Source organism: Diabrotica undecimpunctata, chromosome 2 (assembly GCF_040954645.1).
Source record: "Diabrotica undecimpunctata isolate CICGRU chromosome 2, icDiaUnde3, whole genome shotgun sequence".
NCBI lineage: Eukaryota > Metazoa > Arthropoda > Insecta > Coleoptera > Chrysomelidae > Diabrotica > Diabrotica undecimpunctata.
Window position 1 is genome coordinate 58,898,445 of NC_092804.1, and position 27,900 is coordinate 58,926,344.

The 27,900-nt window shown below is 33.4% G+C and overlaps 1 protein-coding gene across 1 annotated transcript; it reads right to left on the minus strand.

The window, feature by feature from the left end:
• Positions 1–247: 247 nt before the first annotated feature.
• On the minus strand, positions 248–27,831 carry LOC140434607 (hatching enzyme 1.2-like). The gene is made up of 4 exons (XM_072522993.1): positions 27,412–27,831; positions 24,336–24,580; positions 9,777–9,904; positions 248–606 (listed from the first exon to the last, which is right to left on the minus strand). Exons 1-4 carry the CDS (start codon positions 27,705–27,707, stop codon positions 457–459), a joined length of 819 nt encoding a protein of 272 aa, XP_072379094.1. The 5' UTR covers positions 27,708–27,831; the 3' UTR covers positions 248–456.
• Between the last annotated feature and the right edge of the window lie 69 nt (positions 27,832–27,900).

Below are 27,900 nucleotides of genomic sequence, written 5' to 3' on the forward strand. Positions count from 1 at the left end.
ATTCACTTCTGTTCTGAACCCTCTAGTACCTATAGGAAGAAGTGGTTAAATTGAGCGGCAAGAAGGATACTCTTATTTATTACCATGAGATTATTTTTATGAGCATATCTCAAAAACATTATAAAGAAAATAAATCCCGAGAGTGTGTAATGTCTTAAAATTATACAAAAACTTCAAAATTATCTTAAATACTATCAAAAGAACGAACAATATAATTTAAGCATTTAATTAAATAAAGATACTAAGCCCGGTTTAACAGTTATATTTGGAATTTAATATATTATAAAAAGATCAAAAAATATACGAGATATGTTCAATGTAAAAGTATTTCAATTAAATTTAAGTAGCAAAACGCTTTAACTCTAAAATGCTATATACCTAATATAATTATATATAATTACTAAATTCCAGTATTTGTATAAGTATATCAGTTTCAAAACCAATGTATTGCCTTAGTTATTCCTTTCCTCTTGCAACAAAAAATTTTGCGGGTCTATGGAGAATTTCTCTTGTTTTCTCAGGACAGTTATACATAAGATTTATTTTAGCTATGTCAATCTTCGACAATCCTATTCGTTGGCCCATGTTTCTTATTAGTGTTTTATCCTACAAACCAAATTCATTGTAAATTAAAAAAAAATATATATTTACTCAAAATATGTATTGACGAGCTAAACAGTGAAGTCATTAACAATTTAACAAATATTTTTTTAAATTAAACAAATAAATTTATATTAATTTTTATGAAATAGAAAAGTTAATATAGTTTTATAACAACAAAAAATTACAGAAGGCAAAAGAAAAATGTTTCTGCGGGGGTGGGGGCTCTGAAGCCCCCAGTTGATCGATACGAGAATGCGCTCACCAGCTTCGGCTTCGTGCATAGGTAAATTATACGAGAGGCTTCGAAGATGGCGAATAGACACAGTCATTGAAGCGCCAGGGGGGCTGCGGACTGTCACCCAGGCAGTACGGTTTCATAAAGAACAGGATCACGGGTGGATGCGGTGATGAAAGTTTTCCGGGAGTTGCGTGATGTGGGGATTAACCAGAGGTGGGCGATCCTATTGTTTTTTGACGTCCGAAATGCTTTCAACATGTTAAAATGGAAAGAGGTAATGAAAGTTTTACGAGAGAGAAGATGTCCGAGGTACTTGATGAATTTGGTCTCCGACTCAGAGAGGAAAGAAAAATGTGGTAGAAAAAGGAGTGGTGATTGACGTAACGGCTGGAGTACCGCAGGGGTCGGTCTTAGGACCCACGCTGTGGAACTTGGTATATGCCGGAGTTGTGAACCAACAATGCGGAGAGGGTGTCACCCTTTTCATACTTGCGGATGTCCTCGCTATGCTGGTAGTCGCGCAAGACGGGGAGGATCTGATCTTCCGTGCACAGCATACATGCGACTAAGCCGAAAAATGGATCAAAATGTATGATCTAGAACTAGCTGCGGTTAAGACAGAGGCTATATATTTCTTAAGATATCAAGGAAAAGGGACGGGATAACACTTAAATGTGCAGGAAAGAGAATGGTTCTAAAGTAATGCGTGAGGCGAGAAGGAAAGCCCTTCATTCTGTCAATCGAGCATTTTCTACGCTACGGCGCCTATCTGGGGTTTTAACAAAGGCGTGCAGAAAGCAGCTCATCCGAGCAGATAAGAAGAGTCTATTAAGGGTGGCATGTGCATACATAACAGTCTCTGTTGAGGCGCTGGAAGTTCTCACCGTGTGTATTCCGATGCACGTGCTAGTAATGGAAAGAGAAAGAGCAGAACGTTAAAAAAAGAAGAAAGGAGGAGGTACATTAGGGTGTGGAAAGAGAAATGGGACAAAATGAGAAGGGTGTCACAGTGGACGAAGTCGCTGAATCCTAATTTGAGAAAATGAATGGACTGCGAGCATCGGAGTTTGAACTACTTCCTGACGCAGATGATCACATGACATGGTTGCTTTAGAGCATACCTTTACAGATTGGCAAAGACAAAAAATGACAAGTGCATGTACTGTGAAATATCGGGCACTGAGAAAATTTCAGAGCTATGTAAAGAGAACGTTGGAGAAAAAGGAACAAGAAGGAAGGCGACCCGAAGGGAGACATGGTGCCCAGGAGCAAGCGAGAAGATAATACAGAATGATAATTGGCGAGATTAAAGGGCGATCCGGCCGGTAATTCACGGTTAAGGGGGTGTTCTCTTAGCAGGTAGTTCACTGATATTGACAACGACGGTGTCCGAGCAACAACTCCAAAAAGTGATTAAAGGTACAATAGAAAATGACTAAAATATAGCAGCCAAAGAACAAGCGGAATTCTGGGCAGGTAGATCAACTATTGACCATTTATTCTGCCTTACATACATTATTGAAAAAAAATTGCCATTAACCCGAAGTACATTTACTGTATGTAGACTTTACTGAAAGATAAATGACAGTATTCCACAAAATAAACTATTGGAAGTATTGGAGACAGATTGTATGTGTATTAGTAGGATACAGCAGGACCTCGCATTAGAGAAATTATCAGACATTGCGACACATATAATTACTTAAGTATGATCATCATCTAAAGAAGAGAATGTAGACGGAACGATATAAGAAAGTAACAGCTAGGCCAAAAAAGGAATTCCTTCCAAATAATATACTTTGAGACCAATCAATAACAAATAGTAACAAACGTAGGATAACACAATTATAAAAGTTATAATCGTCTAAAACAGTGAAGTATGGCAGATAAAATATTGATATAAGTAAAAACCTTAGGCAATGGAAATGGATTTCTTGAGACGTTCGGCAGGGAAATCGACTTTAAAAACAAATCCTAATATGGCAACGTTATGGTAGAAGGAAAAGAGGAAGACTTCATCTTAGTTGGAGAGAAGGCATCAATTGGGAGATAAAAAAATAGAGGAAAACCTATGGACAGACTGCGAAAAATAAAAATTGGGTATCGGAAAAACATATGAAGAACCGTACGGTTGCCTTCCATCGATATACCTATTTTGTTTTTTGTTTTTCTATTTACGAGACATGCCATTACAGTATAAATTTAAATATTTAATTCCTTTCTGCATTAGGCCATCCGTAGGCCTCTTGATATAATATATATATATATATATATATATATATATATATATATATATATATATATATATATATGTTATATGAGAAAATATTAACCTTGAACTAGCTTAAGTTCGCCGACTTCAGATTTCATCATCCCATTCCCATAGAAACCGCTGAGCACGCATTAGAACTTTGTACGAACCGTTGGCCAACATTCATGAGAACAGCAATTCAGCACTTCATACCAAACCTATAAATTACCATTCTCAGATGCCGGAATCACTCTTAGCTGCAACTTCGACCAGTCCAGTTATTGTAGTCATTTTAAATTAATTTAATTTTGTACTATTATTTAATATTTAATTTGTAACAAATAAAGTTCTTTTTTTAAAAAGTCAAATACGTGATTAGTGATCTAACATATATATATATATATATATATATATATATATATATATATATATATATATATATATATATATATATATATGAATTATTTTTTTATTAACTACATTAAGTACAACAATCTGCCTATTAGGCATTAATCATTTGTTATGGTAAAAAATGCAGACATGTAGAGAGTTACTCCAGTGAATAACCTCTTTACAATCCTAAAATTAAAATTTTATTAGTTTGAGTACACTTATTATGTTCAGTTGGACAAGTCGGACGGTAATTGCCGTTTTAGTCTACGCACTTCAAAGACGTTCCGCACATTTAGTTGTCGAGTCGAGCAAAAGCATTAGGATGCACTAGCACTCGTTCACAGTATTTAGCACTAAAACGTTGTATGGCTTCTTTCACGGATTCTAGGGGGATGTCGTGTTGAATCACCTCGTTGGATACATAGTATGGCGCATTGACTATGGCACGCAGCATTTTGTTTTGGAATCTCTATAAGATGTTTGTATTGGAGACGCTAACAGTGCCCCAAAGCTGAATCCCATAAGTCCATATGGGCTTGAGGATGGACTTGTAGAGTAAAATTTTGTTATCCAAAGATAGTTTTGAATTGCGTCCAATAATCCAATACATATGTCTCAATTTAAGTCCAAGCTGTTTTCGTTTGTTAAAAATATGTGTTTTCCAAATTAGACGACGATCCAAGTGCATGCCAAGATATTTGGCGTCCTCGGATTGAGGAATTAGACAATTATAAATATATACAGGGGGGCATGTTTCTCTACGTAGCGTGAATGTAACATGTATTGACTTAGTTCCATTAGATTTGATGCGCCATACTTTCATCCATTGCTGAATTCTATTTAGAGTTGATTGAAAATTTCTTGATGCTGTTGAAAAGATATAGAATTGGGCCGAGAACGCTGCCTTGTGGGATGCCTGAGTGAATAGGATATATCTTAGTGCGCTCGGTACCGTGCTTCACCAGGAAGTGTCTATTTTCTATGTAGGATTTTAAGAGCTGGAAGTGAGGATAAGGTAGGAGCTTTTATAATTTTATTTGTAGTCCTAGGTGCCATACCTCGTTAAAAGCCTGAGATATGTCAAGGAAAGCAACAGAACAGTATCTTTTGGCGTTAAAATCCTTGTTTATTTTGTTGACTAGCCTATGCACTTGTTCTATGGCTCCGTGTTTGTCTCGGAAGCCGAATTGATGTTCTGGAATATAAATCAGTGTATCTCAAATCTTTATGTATATTCTACTGTATTTATATTTTGCTAATTACTTATCGGCTTTGAATCCCATTTTGAAGCCACTGATCTATAATGGATTCATGGATTATTTAAAATATTTTTTCTTATAATATTTAATTGAAAAGAGTATGGAGAGTGTATATTAAAGAATTTCTGTAGTTTCCACTTTTTTCCATATTTTCCAGGATATTTGTAATGTTTCACTTCTTATAGAGATCTCTTTATTTATTATTTACTGATTTCAAGTTGGACTTCTGAGTTTCTAATATTTACTTTCTGTTAAGTTATTTTGTGTTAATCTGGAGTCTTGTTTTGTTTTGTACAGTGGCGTGCGATGAAATTTTCGTAAAGGGAAGCTATTCAATAAGGGTATAACAATATGTGTACATATCGAAATTGTCACCGGTTTAACAGCTGATGCTTTTATTCTCCTCCTTAAAAAAATTTATCGTCAGGCGGAGTTAATTTAACACGAATATAGTCTGAGAACTCTATTCGTTTTAAATTTGGAGTGGCTCGTAACCCTTCTCAATTTAGGTTGCATGAGGTAGGGATTAAAGGTGCCAAATACCATCTTTATCGTCTTGTTCTTGTCTTCGTTTTACCTTTTGAAGTTTTTTATACAATAATTTATTAAATCGATGCCATTTTAAATTCCTATCAAATCCTATTCCTAAAGACCTATCACTCAGCTCTCAAAATTGCCCAAATCATTATCAGTCTTAACGCCTGGCTAATTCCTTGTAGGAAAAAGGCTCACAAGTCCACCAGAACCAGAGATCTCAGAAATCCACAGAAACGGCTCTCCCTCTTTCAACATATCTCGAAGGGTATTGGAAGTAATCGGAAGTAGTTGGAACATCGCTACTGGTCCTTTAAAGATGGGTAATGTTGTACTAATTAAAGATAAAGAGACTACCCCACTCCTTCGGCCTCTGGTAAAGGTCATCAAATTACTCCCAGGCAAAGATTCTCTTGCTCGAACTGTTAGGCATTCGCCATTAGGTATTCACCCCATTCACAATGGCGAATACCTTAGGTCAACAAAAAAAAGTAGCTATGTTGACCAGTAGGTGGTGCTTAACCAATAGTGGTGCTTTCAGATAAATATATAATTTCTTTAGACTGTATTTTCACTAGATTTTAAATAGTTCTTAGTTATATCTTTTTTTACAACAATGTCTCTAATGTACACCGGTTTGCGTTCGTTATCGAAGTAACTATTTGATGCCCTATCCCAGTGGCGTAACTCTTCCCGCCTGCAACCAGTATGTTCAATTTTTCACATTTCAATATTAATTCCTATCATTTTCCACCTCAATTTTAAAATCAACACCCTACTCCAACCCTTATTTACCTCCAACCCTTGAAATTATATTAATAATTTCACATTATACACCCTTTTTTGTACAATTACTACCTGTTAACTTATAAGGACTAAAAACAAAAACTATACAAAATTACCTGTAAAAACGTTGGTTTCTTTAAACTTAAAAAAAAGAGTGTTATTTAAAATTATTTTTATATTCCGAAGAATTTTCCACAACACACAACTTTCAACAATATCATACAAGTTTGTCTATAACATCGTCGTTAAATTTTGGGTTTTCCGATAATTGTTTAATGCACTCTTTTTCAATGGATAATAGGTTTAACTTGGAAAGTCTGTCTTTGCTTACTGAATTTCTTGTAAAAATTTTAATGTGTTTTAATAATAAAAAACTTCATTCGACTGATGCACTTGTTGCTGGAATGATCAGTAATAATTCACACAACTTGACCACTTCACAGAGCACCTTATTTAAACCAGTAGTGTTTAAAAAATTCAACCGATTCCTGGGTATGTCTTTATCACTAATGCCAGTTGTTCCATAAAAGACACTTACGTGAGCAAAATTGCACATTTCTACAATTTAACACCATATTTTCTAATTCTGACACCATATTTTCAGGTTTATTCCAAATATTTTTAAACTACTCTCGTTTTTTAATTATCGTATTTTGAAAGTCATCAATTTGCCTTATACAAAATGCCACTTCATGTGACTTCGTCTGCAAAATGCCAAATAAAATATCAGTAACAGGAAAAATCTCTACAAAAAGATTAAGCAAAAAATTAAAATCGACATTTCCTTTATGCCAATGGAAATAGCCCTTAGCAGCAATAACACTATCATGTAAAGAATTTCCAATCTCCGAAAATTTTGAATAACGTTGGGCCCATAACGGTTTCTTTCTTTACTACTAAACAACCGTTTATTGTAGTTCGAAAAAAAAGGTTTAACATATTTAATATTTTCCATGCCTCTAGATAAAACCAAATTGAGTGTGAGTTTAAATTTTTCCTTTACTTTCGCTTGAAGACCTTCTTACTGACCAGCCATTACCTCAGCACCATCATAGCTCTGGGCGACAAGCTTGGTATCATATTCCAACTTCGAAATAGTACAACAAACAACTTTAAACATTTTCTGTAGTTCGATCGTTAGTTATGTATAAAAACTCAAATAATCGCTCTTGAGGAATGCCAGCAACCACATATCGCACAATGGATAACTGACAAAAAATAGTTATACGTATGATGTTAATTGTATCAAGTGCAATTGATATAAAGTGCAATTTAATCTTATTTTTAATGGGATCAATTGCAATGTCAGCAGTGGTCAAAACTAAATCGTTTTGAATTTTGTTTGAGGTACCTCGGAAAACTGTCAAATTAATAAAATGATTTTTTAGAGTCTCATCATTTATTTTTTTTTAATTTAAAAGGTCTATATAATTTCCTTGATTTACTGATTCACTTGTTTCATTATAATTCCTAAAACTTAATTCATACTCTCCCAAAAAACAACAATTAATCGTTTTAACAGATCTCTATTTTTATACCCTTTCATTGTGAAGTACGTGGCTTATTTTCAAATGATTGTTCAAACTATGTTTAACACGACATGTCACGGCTGTTTTTTCTTTAATTGTAGAACTTAAATGGCCCTTACTATTAACATATCGTTTTATGCTTTTGCTAAAATTATTTAAATCTGTAATGCCAACTTAGTTTCAATGTATTTTTTCGCTTGTATTAAAAAGTAAACGAGGTATTCATACTTCTCATAAAAACCATGTTAATTTCTTTTTTTTTCAGCCGATTTTTTAACTTTTGTCTCTAATTATCGGGATGATGATAAATCTCCCTGGCCCGATGAAGTTCCTATCGAATTACTCAAAATTGTGAATACTGAATCTATTGATCTTCTTTTGAATCTATTCAATATCATATATAGAATAGGTATAATACCCAAAGAGTGGCTCCAATCAACATTCATACTGCTACCCAAAAAAGCCAATGCAAAGGAGTGCAATGAACATCGCACCATAGCCTTAATGAGTCATGTCTTGAAATTGTTTTTAAAAGTAATTCACAATAGAATACATAAGAAATTAGATGAAGGCATAAGTAATACACAAATGGGATTTAGGAACGGACTGGGAACACGAGATGCACTGTTTGCAGTAAGTGTTCTTTCGCAGAGATGCTTAGATATAAATCAGGAAGTATATGCCTGTTTCATTGATTTTGAGAAGGTATTTGACAGAGTGCAGCCTAATCGCCTTAAAGAAATTTTATTAAATAAAAACATAGACAGTAGAGACATTAGAATCATATGTAACCTCTATTGGAACCAGACAGCAAAAGTGAAAGTTGAAAACGAACTAACCGAAGATGTCCAGATTCGCCGTGGGGTCCGCCAAGGGTGTATTTTATCACCCTTGTTATTCAATTTATACAGTGAAGCCATCTCAGAATTAACGCTTGCCGAAGTCAGTGAGGGCCTTATAATAAATGATGAGCCACTTAATAACATAAGATATGCTGAACACTAGAAGAACTGCAACACCTTGCTGAACAACTAAATATATAAATATAAGGTTGAATGCTCAGATAAATGAACTTTGATCAAATAAAAGGCATATATCGAGCACAGTTTAATTTAATCTTGCCCAAGTACTTTCGATCCCTAGATCGTCTTCAGGGGCATGATATTTACAAAATCACAAAACATCAAAGTTAAGCTAGTACTAGATAATACAGAAATTGAACAAATATCTTCGTACAAATACCTTGGAACATGGATCACAGAAGATACTGATCAGACAAAGGAAATAAGATGCTGCATTGAAATTGCACGGTCAACTTTTAATAGAATGAGAAAACTTTTTTGTAATCGCGATATCAATATATTGCTCCGAATAAGAATGCTTCGATGTTATATTTTCTCTACTCTTTTGTATGGGGTTGAAGCTTGGACACTTAAAAAATCCAACATTAAAAACCTAGAAGCATTCGAAATGTGGTGTTACTGACGTATTTTGAAAATATCACGGATGGATCGCAAAACAAACGAACAAGTTCTCGAACAACTAGGAAAACTATGCAAAGTTTTAAATTCCATAAAAATCAGGAAATTGGAATACTTGGGGCACATCATGAGAGGTGAAAAATACGAACTACTAAGAAATATAATGCAGGGTAAAATCCAAGATTGCCAGAATGATTTCCAATCTCCGATAGGAGCGGAACATGAAGAAGAAAATTGGGATTCATTGACCTACTAGACTTCATAATGTCCAGTTTCTCTTGATAACTTCGACTTAAAAATCCTTTTTTTTTAATAAACAACACAAAATACAAATACAGCGTTTTACATTGTTCACAAACCCACAAGACGCTCCTTCACTAGCTTCTTCCATTGCGGCAAAATGTAAACAACAAAGAAAAAAATCAGCACAAAATTTACAATTTTTTCTATCGTTAGCCGTCACCAATCATACATCGACTGTTACTAATAACTAAAGGCGAAAGGCGGCCGAGAAAGCGCTGCCTTCTTCTTCTCAATTCGTAAACAAACTTCAGTTTTTATAGGTTGACAGATAAACTATTTAGAACATGGCGGATTCTCACAGAAATTTGGATTGCGAAAAAGCCCTTCGTTTCGCTTCTTGTTGGGTGGTGTATTCTGTGCTTTAATTTTTACTTATCAATATATATGTTGATTCCTTACCTTTGGAACTATTGTGTAATTACCGTTTGTGGTAAATGCTTTAGGATTATAATGCAATATGGATTCATAATCATAAGGTTGACCAAAATTAACATCGTTTCGAGTTTTATGAAAATTATTTTCCATACCTAAAAAAGTTAATGCAAAAACAATATGAAATGTTTATCAAATATTTTGTTGAAAATAATGCAAAGATTTTAAAATAAATTAATTATTTAACGTTTCAGTTCCCTGATCGGATTTTGTTTTCAATTTATGTATTTATTTGTCTATTTAAATTTTTAATCGCTTAAAATTTATTTATTTAAATGGTTTAATTAGATAATTATATTTTTTACTGACACTAGTAGTCATCACTTCGAACATTTAATCAATATAGTTAGTGAGCAACTAAACTTGAGTGTTATTTTCACTTGCATATTTAATAATGGATGCTGCTGAAGAACAAAAGTTATTGCGTTGGTTTGACGAAATTGACGGTGATGTAAATGAAGATACATCAGAATCTGAACCCTACAGTGATGATGGAGAATGTAGTAATGATGAAAATTATGTGCCCGATTCATCCAATTCATCCTATTCATTAAATGAGAGTGTGTCTGGAAATGATGAGATCCTAGAAGATGAAGACGAAAACCCTGAAGACAATGGTGAGCAAATCTCAAATTTCACAAAAAATTTTGGGGACGGAGCAACCCCTGGAAGCAGAGGTGAGAAAAACATTAATTTAACAAAAAAACTTGCGACTGAAGACACTTGGGAGGAGGTGCAATCCGAAGTTCCCAATTTTAATTTTGATATCAGTCAAAGCGGCATTAAAATTATTGAAATAGAGAGTATGTCACCCATAGAAGTTTTCCAAAAAATATGGAATGATGATGTTACGAATTTTTTAATTACAAGTACGAACAGTTACGGTGAAAAACTTGTAGCAATAAATCGCCCCAAAACTAGAAGTAGCCGATCGCGGAGCTTTCATCCAGTTACAGAAACTGAAATGAATAAATTTATTGGATTGTGTCTTTTGCAAAGTATGGTGAAAATACCAGTTATAAGAAAGTTGTTTACCTACTCTTCTTTATATTATCACCCAGTGTTCTTACATACGTTAAGTGGGCGTAGATTTGAACAAATACTTCGATGTTTCAATGCTACGCCTGAGGTATATGATACAAAAGATCGACTTCATAAAGTAAGAACGCTATTGGATATGGTGATAAAAAATAGTAATTCTGTCTATTCGCTATGTGAAACATTAGCGCTGGATGAGTCAATGTTGCTATTTAAAGGCAGACTCATTTTTAAACAGTATATCAAAAACAAAAAGGCAAAGTACGGGATAAAGTTCTATGAACTTACTACCCATGATGGATATATTTTAAATACAGAAGTTTATCAGGGTCGTGACCGTAATTCACCGAGGGGAAAGAAAAAATCATGCGAGAATTCCAAAACTGAACAGCTTGTTTTACGATTACTGGAACCCTACGTTAACAAGGGTCATCATGTCTTTATGGATAATTTTTACAATAGTGTAACATTGTCATCTAAATTATTAACACACAAAACCCACTCTACTGGGACACTAAGGTCTAATAGAGTAGGCAACCCTGCAGTTGTTGTAAAGAAAAAACTTAGAAAAGGTGAACATATCTGGAGAAAAAAAAAAATGTTAGCTTATATGTTAGCAAGTGGCAAGACAAACGAGATGTGTATATGATAACTACAGCGTACAAGCCAAGAATGATTACTGTTAAAAATAGGCATGGTATCGAAAAACAAAGACCCTGTGAGATAGATGGATATAATAAGCACATGTCGGGGATCGATTATTAGGCAGAGGTTTAGAAAAAAAAAATCCAAACTGTAAACTTATTATGAAATCGGAGGAAAGTGACAAATAACACAGGCCAACAACAAATTTTAGTTGAAAACTTTTTTAACTTCAATAGTTGATTTTTATCAATTTTTACGTGCTGTAATCAAACCTCGTCTTATTTTTTTTGTATCACACATGGTTTTTGAGCAACCTGCTTTATTATAATAAAATTATTGAAATGCTATATTAAATCACAATTTTGATTTTTATTTAGAGTAGGTTAGTTAAATTTATAGTGTATTAATATAGGTTTCACTAGTCAGAGAGATTGGTTTATATTTCCATTCTCTTTTTTCTTAGAAGCTTTTTGCGTAGCTTTTTCTGCGATAAGTCGTTTGTGAAGCGTCTTGGTGAAGTGACCCTTTATCATGTTGGTGTTCCATCGCCCCTGGTAGCGTTTTTTCTTTAATTTAATATCCTGGCGAAAACGCTCATCCCGCTTCTCGGGATGGTTCCCGAGATTTCCCCAAATGTTTCGGTAAGTAATCAAGATAACTGTTCAAAAAGTGAACTTTTAGACTCATCAAACATCCTAATCTTTTAAACTTCTTTAACATCTTATCTACAATAGTACCATATTCTGGGTGTTTTGCATTTTCTAAGAATTTTATAACAACTTGTTTGAACGATACCCATGCTTCTTTCTCATTTATGGTCATGGTGGTTTAAAGTTAACGTCGAACATCATTTTTAGAATGTCGGGTCCTACAAAGACGCCTTCTTTAAGTTTGGCTTCTAAAAGGTTTGGGAGCTTTTGGCAAAGATATTTCTTGAAACATCTATCTAGATATATGTCTAGGCCTAGCTTTAGGCAATGCCTTTATAAACTGTTGCATGAGGCCCAACTTTATGTGTAGAGGTGGTAGACGAATGTTTTTAGGATCTACAAGATTTTTGCGAAGAATGTTCATCTCACTGAGTTTTAAAGACTCCCTTACGGGCCAGTTCTTTCTGTACCAATTTTAATCCGCAGCTCTACTGTTCCATTCGCACAAGAAATAATGAAATTTGGTAAAACCACCTTGCTGACAAAGAAGCATACATGTTACTTTTAAATCGCCACATATCATCCAACTATGAGCAGACTAGCCAATTTTTTTTAATATTATTTCTACTATTTCATAGCTCCCTTTGATATGTACTTGCTGAGAAAATAATTGAAAGTATCAGATATGCACAGAACAACAAGGGTTTCGGTGTAACAGATCAACTGTCGATGCTATATTCATAATAAGACAAATAGGAGAGCAAGCAGTAGAATTTAATACGCCTGCATTCGTGTGTTTCATCGACCTCACTAAAACCTTGTATGTATTAGATTACAAGTGCGATTGATATTTTACAGAGAGAGACTATAACAGCGATATATCAAGTATAAGATAGGGTGATAGCTTGAGCCCTTTATTGTTTACCTTCATAATGGACAAACTAATGAAAAACGTTAAAAAGTCAGGAACAGGGTACAAAATGGGCAACAGAGCAATAAAGATTCTATGCTACGTAGATGACGCATTAATAATATTAAATAATGAAGATGACCTATAACGAATGGTCCACGCTTTGAAAGCTAACGCAGAAATGTTTAACCTGAAAATATTAGCACTAAAAACAAAGTCCCTCGTTATTGCTAGGGAGCCAGTGAGCCAGTGAACCCGCATACAATCTAATAAAGCAGCGCACGTATCAGGATGCCTATAAGACGTGATATGGAGAAATAAGAACATAAGGAGAGAAGAAAAAACACGCATATATAAGACTTGTGTACGACCTATATTAACCTATGCTATAAAAACAAGAGCAGAAATAACAATTACAAAGAAAGTCTTAAGAATAACAGAGATGAAAATACTGACAGCGATAGCAGGTAAAACTTTAAAAGACTGACTCCTTAATACACAAATCAGAAATGTATAAAGTACATGATGTCGTCAGATGGGAATGCCAAAGAAGACGAGACTGAAACCAACACATTAACAGAATGGGATAAGAGAGACTTGCCCGAATAGTAAGAGATGAAAAACCAGAAGGTAAAAGATCACAAGGCATACCGCCTAAAAGATTGCAAGATAGCTGGCAGTCAAAATCGCAAATACTGCTAAATCAGACCGGAAATAATAGGTCTTAAGGCCTAACATACGAAAAGAAAAAGAAGAATTTTTTTTGTGAGCATTTCTAAATTGCTTATGGTTTTATGTTGTATCCTTTTTTTGTCATCTTCTGAAATTCCTTGTTTATAAATGGCAATGAATAATCATTTTTTTTCAAACCTTTGTTAGCAGATTTTGTTTCCTGAAATACATTTTTATTGGAGCAGGTGTTTTTGGGCTCTGTCATATAGTAATTTGTTAATTCCCTTTTTGATGTTTATGTTATGGTTTGAATGATAATTTAAATATCTTTTGGTAAGGGTTAGTTTTCTGTAGACTTTGGTTGCATAGCCTGTATCCTTATTGTCATTAATATACTCATCATCATCTAGTTGAAACTAGGTGTCTGTGCATAGTCCCAATAGCTCCATTATAGCTGATATATTCAGTTTGGTTTGTAGTGTCAAAAATGACTATTATATTATTAGAATTTTTCTTTATTTCCGATAGGTTTTGCAGAAAATGGTATGAGTTTATTATAAATACAAGTATTATGTTATGTGCTAATCTTTTTGATGTCCTATCTGTTACAAATGTTGGCGATCATTATGGCAATCTCTATCTTATCTACAGCAGAGCGAACAAGCTGCACAGATGTTGTATTGAACCAGATTCTGAGATTCTTTAACCAAGATATTCTTCTTCTTCCTGGACCTTGTTTTCCAAATATTTTTCCTTGCAGGCTTGAAGGAGAGCATATCTGGATTTATTTCGTATAATATGTCCGAAGAACTGTAACTTTCGAGATTTGATGGTGGTCAGTACCTCTCGGTACTTCATTCATTCATTCATTCATTCTTCTGAGGACCTCCTCATTTGTGACTCGGTTAGTACACGGGATCTTAAGCATTCTCCGATATAGCCACATCTCAAATGATTCCAGTTTTCTGCACATATCTTTGTTCAAGGTCCACGATTCAACACCATAAAAAATGACAGAGAAGACGTAGCAACGCAGTATTCTTACTTTTATATCAAGAGAGAGGTTGTGACTCTTGAAGAAGGTCCCCATCCGATTGAAGGTGGATCTAGCTTTGCCGATGCGTGCTCTAATCTCCTGGTTGTTGGTCCATTCTTCATTTCTTATGATGCCGAGGTAGTTGTAGTAAGTCACTCTTTCTACAGGGGATTGGTTGACGTAGAGCTGACCTTCTGTTATCCTTTTCTTGCTAATTATCATAAGCTTTGTCTTCTTAACGTTTATATTGAATCCATTTTTTTGACTCTAATACGTGATTTTTTTCATAAGAACTTGTAGGTCTTTTAAGTTGTCCGCAAATACTATGGTGTCATCTGCATATCTGATGTTGTTTAGCCGGTAACCATTTAGTAGAATACCTTTTTCAGTTTCGTGCAAAGCTTCGATACATATTCTTTCAGAGTACAGATTTAAGATTGGAAGAGACAAAATACAGCCTTGCCTCACTCCACGCATGATTTTCACATAGTCAGTGTGTTTACCATCAACTCTGAGATTTGCTGTCTGATTCCAGTAAAGATTTCTAATTATTTTTAGATCTTGATTGTTAATTCCTGTTTCTTTTAGTATTTTAATCAAACTTGGCGTGCTGTACTCGATCAAACGTTTGCTCGTAATCAACCAGACATGCGTACACGTCGCAGTTGACGTCTCTGCATCTCTGGAATAAGACTTGTACTGAGAACAAAGCCTCTCTAGTACCAACAGCATTTGTGAACCCGAACTGGTTGGGAAACATTTAACTTTCACACTGCTTGTAGATTCTCTTATGAATTATCTTTAGGAACAATTTTAGGAAATGACTCATGAGGTTTATAGTATGGTAATCTTTGCATTCTTTGGTTCCTGGTTTTTTGGAAGTGCAATAAACTCAGATTTCAGCCATTCTGTTGGTATTTCTCCAGAGTTGTATATGTTGTTGAATATCTTATAGAATAGAATTATCAGGGCCTGTCGCTTTGCCATCCTTTAACTGTATTATTGCGGAGTAAATTTCTTGCTGTAATATTTTTGGTCCATCATTTACCTCTTTTTCTAGCTCAAAGGTGTTATCTCTTTGATCTTCAAATAGCTTTTATAAATATTCTTTTCACATTCTTATTATACTCTATTTGTTCAAGATGATGTGTCCGTCAGAATCAGTTATATTTTCTTTCTGCCTTCGTCTTAGTCCCCCTGTGAGTTCTTTAACTTTCCTATGTACATTGTTTTTTTTTATTAACATTTAAGATTTTTACAATCTGTTTTGCAGTGAAAACAATAAGTCAAATTTTTTGTCTTTACATGACAGAGAGATGTAAGGTCCAGTGACCAAATCATCATGACACAAATTGGCTGTTTACCGGTAGGATGCGCACATACACACTGCTGTAGGCTCTGTCAGGATCGGTGAGGTAGGTCCAAGGGGTCATGTCGCTTCAATCTCTTCGCTTGTTGGTTGTTGAGAAGATTGTGTGCCAGGGTATTAAGATACACCCGCAACCTGTTTTGATATTGTTCAGAAGATTTTTTGCACTCTTCAGAGACTGTTAGTACCTGAAGATTTCTATGTATTGCATCATTCTGGATATACCAAGGTGCATTAGCGATTGTTCTCAGAGTTTTGGATTGGAATCTTTGTATTATCATAATATTAGATTTGCTAGCTGAACCCCAGAGCTCTGAGCCATATGTCAAAATGGGTTTTATTATTGTATTGTATATCAGCAGCTTGTTGTCAATCGATAGGTGAGAGTTTTTTCCTAACATCCAGTAAAGTTTTCTATATAAAATTCCCAATTGAAGCCTTTTCGTCCATATATGTTTGGTCCAAGTTAGACGTTTGTCAAGGTGAATACCTAGGTATTTTACGTCATTCTTTTGGGGCAAAGGATGTCCATTGAGGTTAACTTGTGGACATGTACCTCTTCTTAGAGTAAATGTAATTTGTGTGGATTTTGAGGGGTTTACTCTAATTCTCCAGAGTTTAAGCCATTCATTTGTTTTGTTCAGATGTAGTTGCAGTCTCTCTGATGCTATTATTGGGTTGCTATGAGAGGCCAAGAAAGCAGTATCATCTGCGAATGTTGCAAGCATTAGGTTATTGCTTATTGGCAAGTCTGCCGTATATATCAGGTACAGAATCGGTCCGAGCACACTACCCTGAGGTACACCAGATAGGATGGGGTGGAGTTTTGTATAGGCTTCACTATATTTTACCAGATATCTCCTTTCTGTAAGGTATGATTGAAGCAGTTTAAAGTAAGGGTAAGGTAAATTTTTCTTTAATTTGTACAGAAGTCCTGTATGCCACACCTTGTCAAAAGCTTGAGAGGCGTCTAAAAAGGCTGCAGTACAGTATTGCTTGTTCTCGAGACTACTTCTTATTGTTGTGCATAGTCTGTGAACTTGTTCGATTGTACCATGTTGGTTACGAAAATCGAATTGATGGTCAGGTATGAGGCACTTTTCGTCCAATATTGGTTTGATTTTTCGTAGCAGAAGTTTTTCGAAGACCTTAGAGATGACTGGGAGTAGACTAATCGGTCGGTATGAGTTGACATCTTTTGGATCTTTACCAGGTTTTTGAATGAGTATAATCTGTGCCACTTTCCATTGCAGAGGGAAGTAATGCAGACTAAGCATAGCATTGAAGATCATAGTGATTATTCTGTAACAGTCATTGGTTAGTTCCCGGAGGATCTTACCCGTTATGAGGTCGAATCCCGGAGCCTTATTGGGTTGTATCTCATTCTTTATTATCTGTTTTACTTCTTTAATATTAAACTTGGTGATTGGTAGTTCCATTTGATATGGAGCCTCAAGAAAAGAATTAAATGGTTCTTCTTGTTCTAATGGCACTACTCTGTTAAATGGACTAAATACTGTAGAAGATGTTCAGCGAATGTCTCAGATTTTTCTGTGTCTGTTCTTGCCCATTTACCTTTGATATTTTTTAGAGGAGGTATGGCGTCTTGTGGACCTTTTACCTTTCTCGTCGCCTTTCATAGAGAATAATTGGTGTCTTTGGACGGAGTCAAATTTTCTAAGTAAGTTTGGATCCCCCTGTTTTTCTCTTCTTTTAATAGATTTTTAAGTCTTCGGGTAATTCTGTTTAAATTTTGTTTGTCAATAGGAACGTGTGTGTTTTGCCACTTTTTCTTTTCTCATCGATCAGGTTTTTTGCACTTTGCGAACAGTTTATGCTTTCCTTCCATGTTGTTTGTTCAGGAGTAGAAATCCAACCTGCCTTTTGTATGGAGGTAGTAAGTTGTTGTACCGCATTTTCAATTTGTAATTCTGTTTTAAGTGGCAAGTTCGTTGGTATTTGTTCTGCTAGTGCGCTTCGGAATATTTTCCAATTTGTTTGATTATTTTTTAGGACTGGAGGCTTATTTCTGACTATGATTTTGGAGTCTAGGTCAATTAGAATGGGAGAATGATCTGAAGAGAGGTCCCAGCATGATTCTATTGCTAAATAGTTAAGAGAGATACCTTTAATCACACAAAAGTCTAAGAGATCTGGTGTTTTATTTGGATCTGTAGGCCAATAAGTTGGTTCTCCTGTAGATATGTGTTGTAGGTTGTTTCCTGTTATTGACTTCAGCAGTTGTCTACCCCTTGTTGTAATTACCCTAGAGCCCCAGTGATGATGCTTACAGTTAAAGTCTCCTCCTGCTATGAATTTGTGTCCAAGAGAACTGAAATAGGTCCTAAAGTTGTTTTCGTTGATTGGTTGACCAGGAGGACAGTAGACCGCAGATAAGGTAAGGTTGCCCAGCCAGTCTTCGATGACAATGCTAGTTGATTACAGGTATTTTTCACTGAACTTATTTAACTCATGGTGTTTTATATTAGATTTGATAATGATAGCTGTGCCACCGTGTGGCTTGTCATTTGGATGTTTTGTGTAGTGGACAATGTATTTTGGAATTTTGATATAGTTTTTGTCTGTTAGATGAGCTTCTGATACAAGCATAACATCAATTTTCTTCTCGTCGAGGAAAATTTTTATTTCTTGGATGTGGTTCGTTAGGCCATTTGAGTTCCAGACGGCTATTTTAAGTCTGTGTTGCATTAGTTCATTTTGGAAATCATAGTCATAAGAAGATTAAGCATAGTGTCCATTCTCTCTACTAGTTTTGTCATCAGTTTTTTAAGGTTGGCAATTTTCGTTGAATGGTTTGAGCCGACATTAGTTTGTTGATTTGTGATTTCATCCGCTTGACTATTTCCTGAAGTTTTTTGAGCGTAAGAAATACCAGGGGTTACTCTTTGACTATTGGTTTCATAGGTGTCTGTTCTGTGGGTCTCTTGATTCTTTTTGAGTTGGGGGAATTTTTCTTTTTGTATTTGTTTGTATACGCTGCAGCCCTTATAGTTGGCCGGATGGTTTCCCATACAAAGTACACATTTTACGTTATTGCTGCGTTCTTTTCGTGGACGGTGTAAAGTAAGATGATTACTTGCACACTTTACGCATCTTGGAGGCATATGGCAGAATTTTTGTGTGTGACCGTAGCGTTGACATTTGGTACATTGGGGAACCTGACGTTTAGGATATGGTGGTTCGAAGGACACAATCATGTTCTGGAGTGCTCTCACATCATATATGTCTTTATTATTTGGCTTTATATATTAGCTATGTTGGTTACTTCGTGTCCCATTAATCCTAGCTCATGTACTAAAGCGTCTTTATCTGCTGTCTGATGCATATTACGAAGCACAACTCGGAATGTTCTTTCTTCCTTTGTTTGGTAGGTGTAATAATGTGTTTTTTTCTCATTTAGTGCTTTGGTTATGTTTCGGTAATATGCAGGAGTTGAGGGCTGGATCTTTACTTGGTCGTTATAGAGACATTTGATGGAATATCCCAGAGGGGATATTGTTTCTAACAATTGTTGAAGAGGTTGTATATCACCTACATCTGAAACAAATATGGGTGGGGGTTGAATACTTTCTTTAACTGCATCAGTTCTGGTTTGGTTGGTCTCATCAGGTACTTTATCTCAGCTAGCAAATCTATTAGACGTTGGTGTGGGTGCTTTGAGCCAGTAATCGCTCATTATTGTTTGTTTTAGTTGTTTATCATCTCCAGGGCTGTCATTTATTGCTCGTTTGTGGGCTTGAACAGTTTTCCATTCTTGATCTTGGTTTTCTTGGCGATCTTGTGGATTAGCGATGTATATTTGTGATGGTAGATAAGAAGAAGAAGAAGCATGATTAGAAAGAAAAGAGTTACCTGGTTGTTCATGTTGATTCTCAGTTGACTTTGTCTCTTGGAGTAGTATATTTGTTGAGCAATTTTCATTGCTTTGTTGTTCGCTAGACAAGGTTCTGTTGCTCGATGGTTGTTGCGTGGTAGTTATTTGCAGATTAGCAATGTGTTTTTCTGAAGTTGAACTTCTCGGTGGAGATCTGCTCACTTTGTTTGAATTTAAGAACGGATTGTCTATGTCCATCCTGTATCACGATTAAATATTTTATACATCACGATCAATTATTTATGATACGCCTATGACTTTTATTTGCCGGTATTTGGAGTTTGGAAATAGCACTTGTTTTATTTTGTTTGCGTTTTTAGAACACTTATAATTAATATTAGTAATTAACGATATAGTTTCCAATAAGAACTGGTTACTATAATAATAGATATTTTTGTACTAGAAAAACAAATTTATGCGACCGTCTCCAGCACAGGTTGGAACGAGACTGAGAGACGAGATTGTTGGTACGATAGTCACAATGTACATTGTGACTATCGTACTTTGACTGCAGAGTCTCAATTTCTTCGCATCTTTCCCTTGCTTTTTTTTTCTTTCGCTTCTCTGATTTTTGTTTTTATTAATATATTTATGGTTTTATATTTGTCATGTGATCCATCACTTTTTCCCGAGTAATACACCTTGTGATCTCCTATTTGTATTTGACACTAATTTTTTGGTCTTTGATGACAAATATTATCTTCAAATTTTTGGGACACCTATGGGTTCCTCAATCTCTCCCATCCTAGTTAATTTTGTACTGGATTATTTAGTATCTGACCGTGTGGGTCTTTTAGATTTTCAAATCCCTTTTATTAAGCGGTATGTTGATGACCTATTATTAGCTTTACCTCCAGACAAGATACAGGCCACCTTGTCGTTGTTCGACGAGTTTGATCCTCACTTACAGTTCACTGCTGAACTTGATGACCCTACCACTAATATTATTCCCTTCTTAGACATGCGTGTCATTAGAATGGGAGATAACACCTTAACCACAAGTTGGTATAAGAAACCAATGGCCTCTAATAGTTTTCTCAACTACCATTCTTGTCATCCTTACAAATATAAAGTAAACCTAATTAAAGCTTTGAGCTGTAGGCTGAATAGACTGACACATCCGGTTAATCGAAGGGAATCCCTCCAATAACTTAGAAATATTCTAATTGAAAATTAGTATCCTTTATCCTTCATTAATAAATACCTTTATGCACAGAGTTATGTTTCCTCTTTAAATGACATGCCCAATGGTGACCAACTTAGAATAATATCAAATAATTCAATTAATAACACTGTTCTGCCTAATACTGTACTTGGGACTCCAACCACCTATTACTCATCTCTACCTTATTTTCCTCAAGTTACTAAAAAACTTATTAAACTGTACAAACAGAAAAATGTACCGGTTAGAATTGGAGTTAAAAATGCTAAGACTGTCAGGAATTTGTTTTCTAAAACTTAAACACCCTTGTCCCTTCTGGAACAAGTAAATGTCATCTATCACATACTTTGTGCTGAGTGTGACTCATGCTACATCGGGCAGACAGGAAGATCACTGAGAGGGCGTCTTACGACTCACCGCAGTGATATCAACTTATCTAAGCATACTTGTGCTCTTGCCCAGCATGCTATTAACACTAAACACAAAGTGGACTTTAATGAAGTTAAGATTCTTGGCAATGAACGCAATATCGTTAAAAGACAGTTTTTGGAAATGTGTTCAATACTTAAACACCCTAACGCTCTCAATAAGAGAACGGACATTAGTAACTTAAGCCAAATTTATCATGCATTAATATTGCAGAATTAGGCTTGATATGTTGTTAACTTTAAAAATTGTCCCATAAGGTGTAGTTTCTATCATATTTTCATATTAAATAATTTCAAATAAAATAAAATAATTTCTTACTTTACTTACTAAGATTTATTCAACTTACATTTTATAGATTATTTTGTCAATGTTACTTTTACATATTTAAATAATTGTTTCTGCTCAAATAATTTAATAAAATATAATAATAAAATACATTCATAGAATCTATATTATTCTCAGTTCAAAATGTATGAACCTTGGACTGATGAAGGTTGAATCAATCTTCACCTGTTGTTGGCTATTCTGCCACAACATTAACTTTTTAAAAAATACCTTGCTGTTCTGTCAAATTTTTGACCTTAAGGTTACTGTCTTTTCTCGTAAATTCCTGTCGCATTTCACCGACAGCGACTGAGAAGCTTAAGAGTGGTAACTTCATTATATATTTTTTTAAATATCTATAATTCAATTTTAATAATGTTACCTAAAGTTAAAATCAAATTTAAATAATTATATATTGTTGGAAGTGTATCATATGATCTTTTTGGTTCTCTATAAATTAATGTGTTTTACTTAAGTTTTTTCACATAATTTTTTTATATACATGTACCATTACCACATGTCTTTTGCTGTGCTGAGTTGAGTTAATTTGTAAACTCTATTCATTTCAATTAATTGTCTATATAACATAATATTTAATGTCCATTATCATAAGCTTCTTTACACATTTTATATCTTTGACTGCTATATATCTTTTTAAGGTAACCCACTTATAATAACTTTTCCATGGATGTTTGGTTTTTCATATTGTTCTTTTTAGATGAACTGATGATGGTTCTTGATTAAGAAGCGAAACGTCTTCAATAAATTGATGAAGTAGCCACCTTCTTTGTCTTTTATTTCTCCACTTTGACCGAAAAACCCACCACTTTTCGAGTGTTCCTTAGTTTATATTGGACTGACGTATATATATATATATATATATATATATATATATATATATATATATATATATATATATATAGAAAAGAAATTTAATCTTTGCAGATTAGTTAAATAGTAAACTCTTAAATATTGGGGAAATCTGCAAGAAAGACTCTAATGTGTATCAATTGTTTCGCCGAACGTTTTCGCCAAAGAGAATTAATTTGGCTTCTTCAGGGCTGAAAGAGAATAAATTATAATTAGCTACCATATATTATCTATTAAAACATTATTGATCTTACCGTAACTTAGAATTGTAGAGTTAGAATATTAAAAAACTTTGCTAGTAACATAGTGGTGTTTTTTGTTACTATGTATAAAAAAGATATAACATTCCCTTGCTTTTCTTAGATACATCTCAATAAGATTCAATAGTACATGAACAATATAATATAATTAAATAAAGAAAATCAAAATAATATTTCCCTTTACTGGGATTTAAATTCATTCGTTTCTTACCAATGAACCTTAACGACATAAAGATTCATACGAACTAATGAAGTTGTCAGCGCTTGCGTTCTGGCTCAAACAGAACCTCACTTTTAACTGTCTGAAAATCAAAAATTTAGTTATTGCCGACAATTCAAAGAATTACCTCCTTTTAAATGTAGTTACATTGGGTTTTTCGATTAACCTTGGGTAAGCCTTTACGTGTCAAGCTCAAAGCTACCATACGTTTCGAACCTTATAAAAAACTTTTTTTGCACATAGTAACAAAAAACACCACTATGTTACTAGCAAAGTTTTTTAATATTCGAACTCTACAATTCTAAGTTACGGTAAGATCAATAATGTTTTAATAGATAATATATGGTAGCTAATTATAATTTATTCTCTTTCAGCCCTGAAGAAGCCAAATTAATTCTCTTTGGCGAAAACGTTCGGCGAAACAATTGATACACATTAGAGTCTTTCTTGCAGATTTCCCCAATATTTAAGAGTTTACTATATATATATATATATTAAATTTGAGTTTCTTGAACCGTACTATATTTAATATAAATTTAGTATTTCTTGGTGTTACATGTGGAACTAGATTTTAATTTCCATTACAATCAACTTTTCGGCAGGAAACCATTGCCTTTGTCAAGATTCAAAACGTAAAACGGGACACAGACATTAATGAATTGACCTTAATGAACCCTGGTCAGTTCATTAATGTCTATGTCCCGTTTTACGTTTTGAATCTTGACAAAGGCAAGGGTTTCTTGCCGAAACGTTGATTGCAATGGAAATTAAAATCTAGTTCAACATGTAACATATATTTTATTGAACCTAAATCCAAGAAATACTAAATTTATATTATATATATATATATATATATATATATATATATATATATATATATATACATATATATATATATATATACATATATATATATATATATATATATATATATATATATATATATATATATATATATATATATATATATATATATATATATATATATATATAATTTATGTATGATGAGGTCCAAGATAGAAACGATACTAAACTTGGATACTTGCCTTTTTTAATATTCCTTCTCACAACGTCAACAAATTTATCCCTGTCAGTTCTGCTTTGTTCATGCCAAAAACCAACTGCATGCATTAACTCGTGTATCGTGGTTCCTAATTTTTTAAAACATCGATTTCCAAGATTTACGGTTTGTTTTCTGTACAATTGCCTTCCTATGAAGGAAAAACAGTACGATTTAATCTCATCAGTAATATTGATATAATATTGATCGTTAGGACTTCTCGGTATGAACCTAAAAAATACTTATACATATTTTATAACATAGAATAAAACAAAATTTATAAACTGCTTTAAATAAATAATTTATTGTATACGAGACACTAAAATGTTTTATTTAAGAGCGTAGGCGCAAAATTTCGGGCCAATGCTTTTTAAATGCATTCATTTTTTTTCGAATTCTGAAAAAACTAACAAATATTTTTGAAAAATTTAAACGCAGAATGAAAGATTACATTATTACCGAGGGCCGAAAGTCCCTTAGAATAAACAAAAAGTTTTTTTGAATGAGTTATTTGAAATTAAAAATCACACTAAATTTTCTCTTTTTTTTACCCCTGTAACTTATTAAAATAAACATTATAGAAGTTTTTAGGGACTTTCGGTCCTCGGTAATAATGTATTCTTTCATTCTGAGTTTAAATTTTTAAGAAATATTTATTAGTTTTCACAGGATTCGAAAAAAATGAATGCATTTAAAAAGCATTGGCCCGAAATTTTGCGCCTACGCTCTTAAATTGATGTTCAAAGTAAGTAAAATATTGATGTAATTTCTAAACTTTTGCCAAAAATACAAATTCTGTTATTATTAACAATAATTTCTATAGTTTAGTCAACACCGTGAAGGGCCATAAGCTACAGTACTTGGGACGTATAATGAGAAATCAAGGCAGATATACGCTACTCCAATGCACTTTGCAAGGTAAAATTAAAGGAAAAAGAGCCCCAGAATGAAGAAAAATATCGTGGCTTGCTAACCTGAGAGCATGGTTTAGAAAGACGTCAACACAGCTATTCCGTATAGCAACCAACAAAGTCATCATAGCTAGACGATATTCAAAATTTCGAAAATTAAAATTTATAATTATATTATTTTTTATAGTTTATTTATAAAACCAGTAAAATATCACATTTTGATTTAATTTTCCATATACCTGTTAAAGAATGTTTGTCGCTATTCTATTTTTTTTTTTTTTAATTTAATTGTTTTTGTGTTAAAAAAGTTTTTAAAAATTATATTACAAAGTTTAAGAGAAACATTTACCTATTAGATAAGAAAATTTTTAGATAAGTTTTTTGAAATATGTTTAGCACCAATTTATTAGTTTAGAGTTATTATAATTTTTTTTTCTAGTTCCACTTTTTAAGATATTTTGTATTTTTTAGCAGCTCTTAAAAATAATTGTAAACACAATTGAAAGCTCGAGATAAAATATATATATATATATATATATATATATATATACATATGTATAAATTTAGACATATGTATAAATTTAGACATAAAATAAATGGATATTTTTATTAAAATAAGTTGGGCTATAAACGATTACATCGTCATAGTAGATGAGACGAATCTTCCAATGTAATCCCCTCAACACTGTCTCCATCAAACGTTCAAAGGTGACCGAGGCATTACAAAGACCAAAGGCTAGAGCAGTGAATTACCATAAACCTTAGCTAGTCAAAATCACTTTCTTGGCTTTGTATGCTGAACCTATTTCGACTTGCCAATATTCACTTTTCAAATCTAATGCTGAAAACCATTTCGCTCTAGTCACAGCATCTATGGTGTCATCAATACATGACAATGGATAACTATCCTTGACCGTAACATTCGTTATAAAAAAATTTATTTTTTGTAACGAATTAGCGAGCCGGTTGGCAGTTGTGGTCGTAAAAATGAAAACTTTTTATATTGAGAAGAGGAGAATTGGCGGTAAAATAATATCAAAGTGTGTTGAATATTAAAATAAGTAGCCTGTTTTAGCGGGAGTCGGACGAGACAAAAAAACTCGATTTATTCGAGTTGAAATATATCGACAATAAAAGAATATATTTCCGTGTTTTCTTAATAATTATTGTAACAGAATATTGAGGAATTATATTAACTATAATTAACTATAATTTTAAGAATTTAAAAAATACCAAGAATAATAAATTAACTCTTATGCATTGTATGAAATTTTTTGTATAAATATGTATGCAAAATATCCAGATATTTGCATAAAATATGCAATATGTGTATTTTGCATTTTTGTCTAATTCTAGTTATTGACTTACTAATAGCGGTATTTTTTTATTGATTTTCTCTAATAATATGGAACACATATCCTACTGCATTCTCCCGAGGAATTTGCGATGCAATTGATAATAATTAGCTTATTAAAAAAATCAAAGAAGCCGCTTTAATTATGCTAAATGAGACCAATTGCATCGCAAATTCCTCGGAAGAATGCAGTAGGATCTAGTTACTGACAGAGGAAATCAATAAAAAGAAAATACCATTATTAGTAAGTCAATAACATATCGAGGATACATCATTTATGTTTTTAAATAACACATATAAAAGCAGAGTTTAGTATTTATTGAGAGTAAACTAAATGTAAGACCCAATACTTGTTTGGACATGTCGGGACAGTATTATGAGGTTTTTTTCTGGTTTTTTCCTCATGACTTGCTATTAAATAACTTACAGCAGAATTTTATTGCCATCATTACATGTGGTTGTCTTTTTAAAGACCAATCACATGCTATGATTTTTATGACAGATATTCTCAAGTTAAAGTTGATTTCATGTAATCCAATGAACTATCTTACAATAAATCTTTAAAATGTATAATATATGTGTAAATTGACAATACGAATGAAATTATTAGAAGAATGTGTCAATAAGTAACAAGAACAAAATTTTAAACTTAAATTGTGGTTTATTCCCAATAAAAATAGTAATTGCATTAAGATGCCACAAGAAAAGAGCTTTTGTACAATATTAAAAAATTTAGAAATAGTAATTCCTAACTGGCAACTTATGGCGAAAAAAATTTAAATCAATTTTAAACTTACTTGATGCATGTGTATTCATGGAATGTGGCGAATGCACGATGAATAATTTTTATTTGTTCAGCAGTAAAATTTCCAGCTATTACATACGGAATAATTCCTTTATCCCACCTAAATGTCTCCCCAACTATGCCGTTTCGCAATGAGCTCTCAGGTATTAAGATGTCGCCCTCATAAAACTCTTCGTTTTCCTCAGGATTCGTATAATTCGCTGAAGCTTTTTTAACGGTTTTATTAACAATATCCTTAACGAAAATCAAAGTAATCAATAAAACTATATGTAAAATATATTTTGACATGTTCCAGAAATAAAAATAATTTTTTTTATAAACTCAAAATTAGAGATTCTTAAATTCTGGAAAAATGTTTTTATTTGCCAATATAGCTTGCTTTTACTTAAACATTAACCTACACACTATTCATACAATGTTATCCTAGTTAAGATTTTAATTAAACATAAATGTTTATAATCAAACTATATACATAATAAAA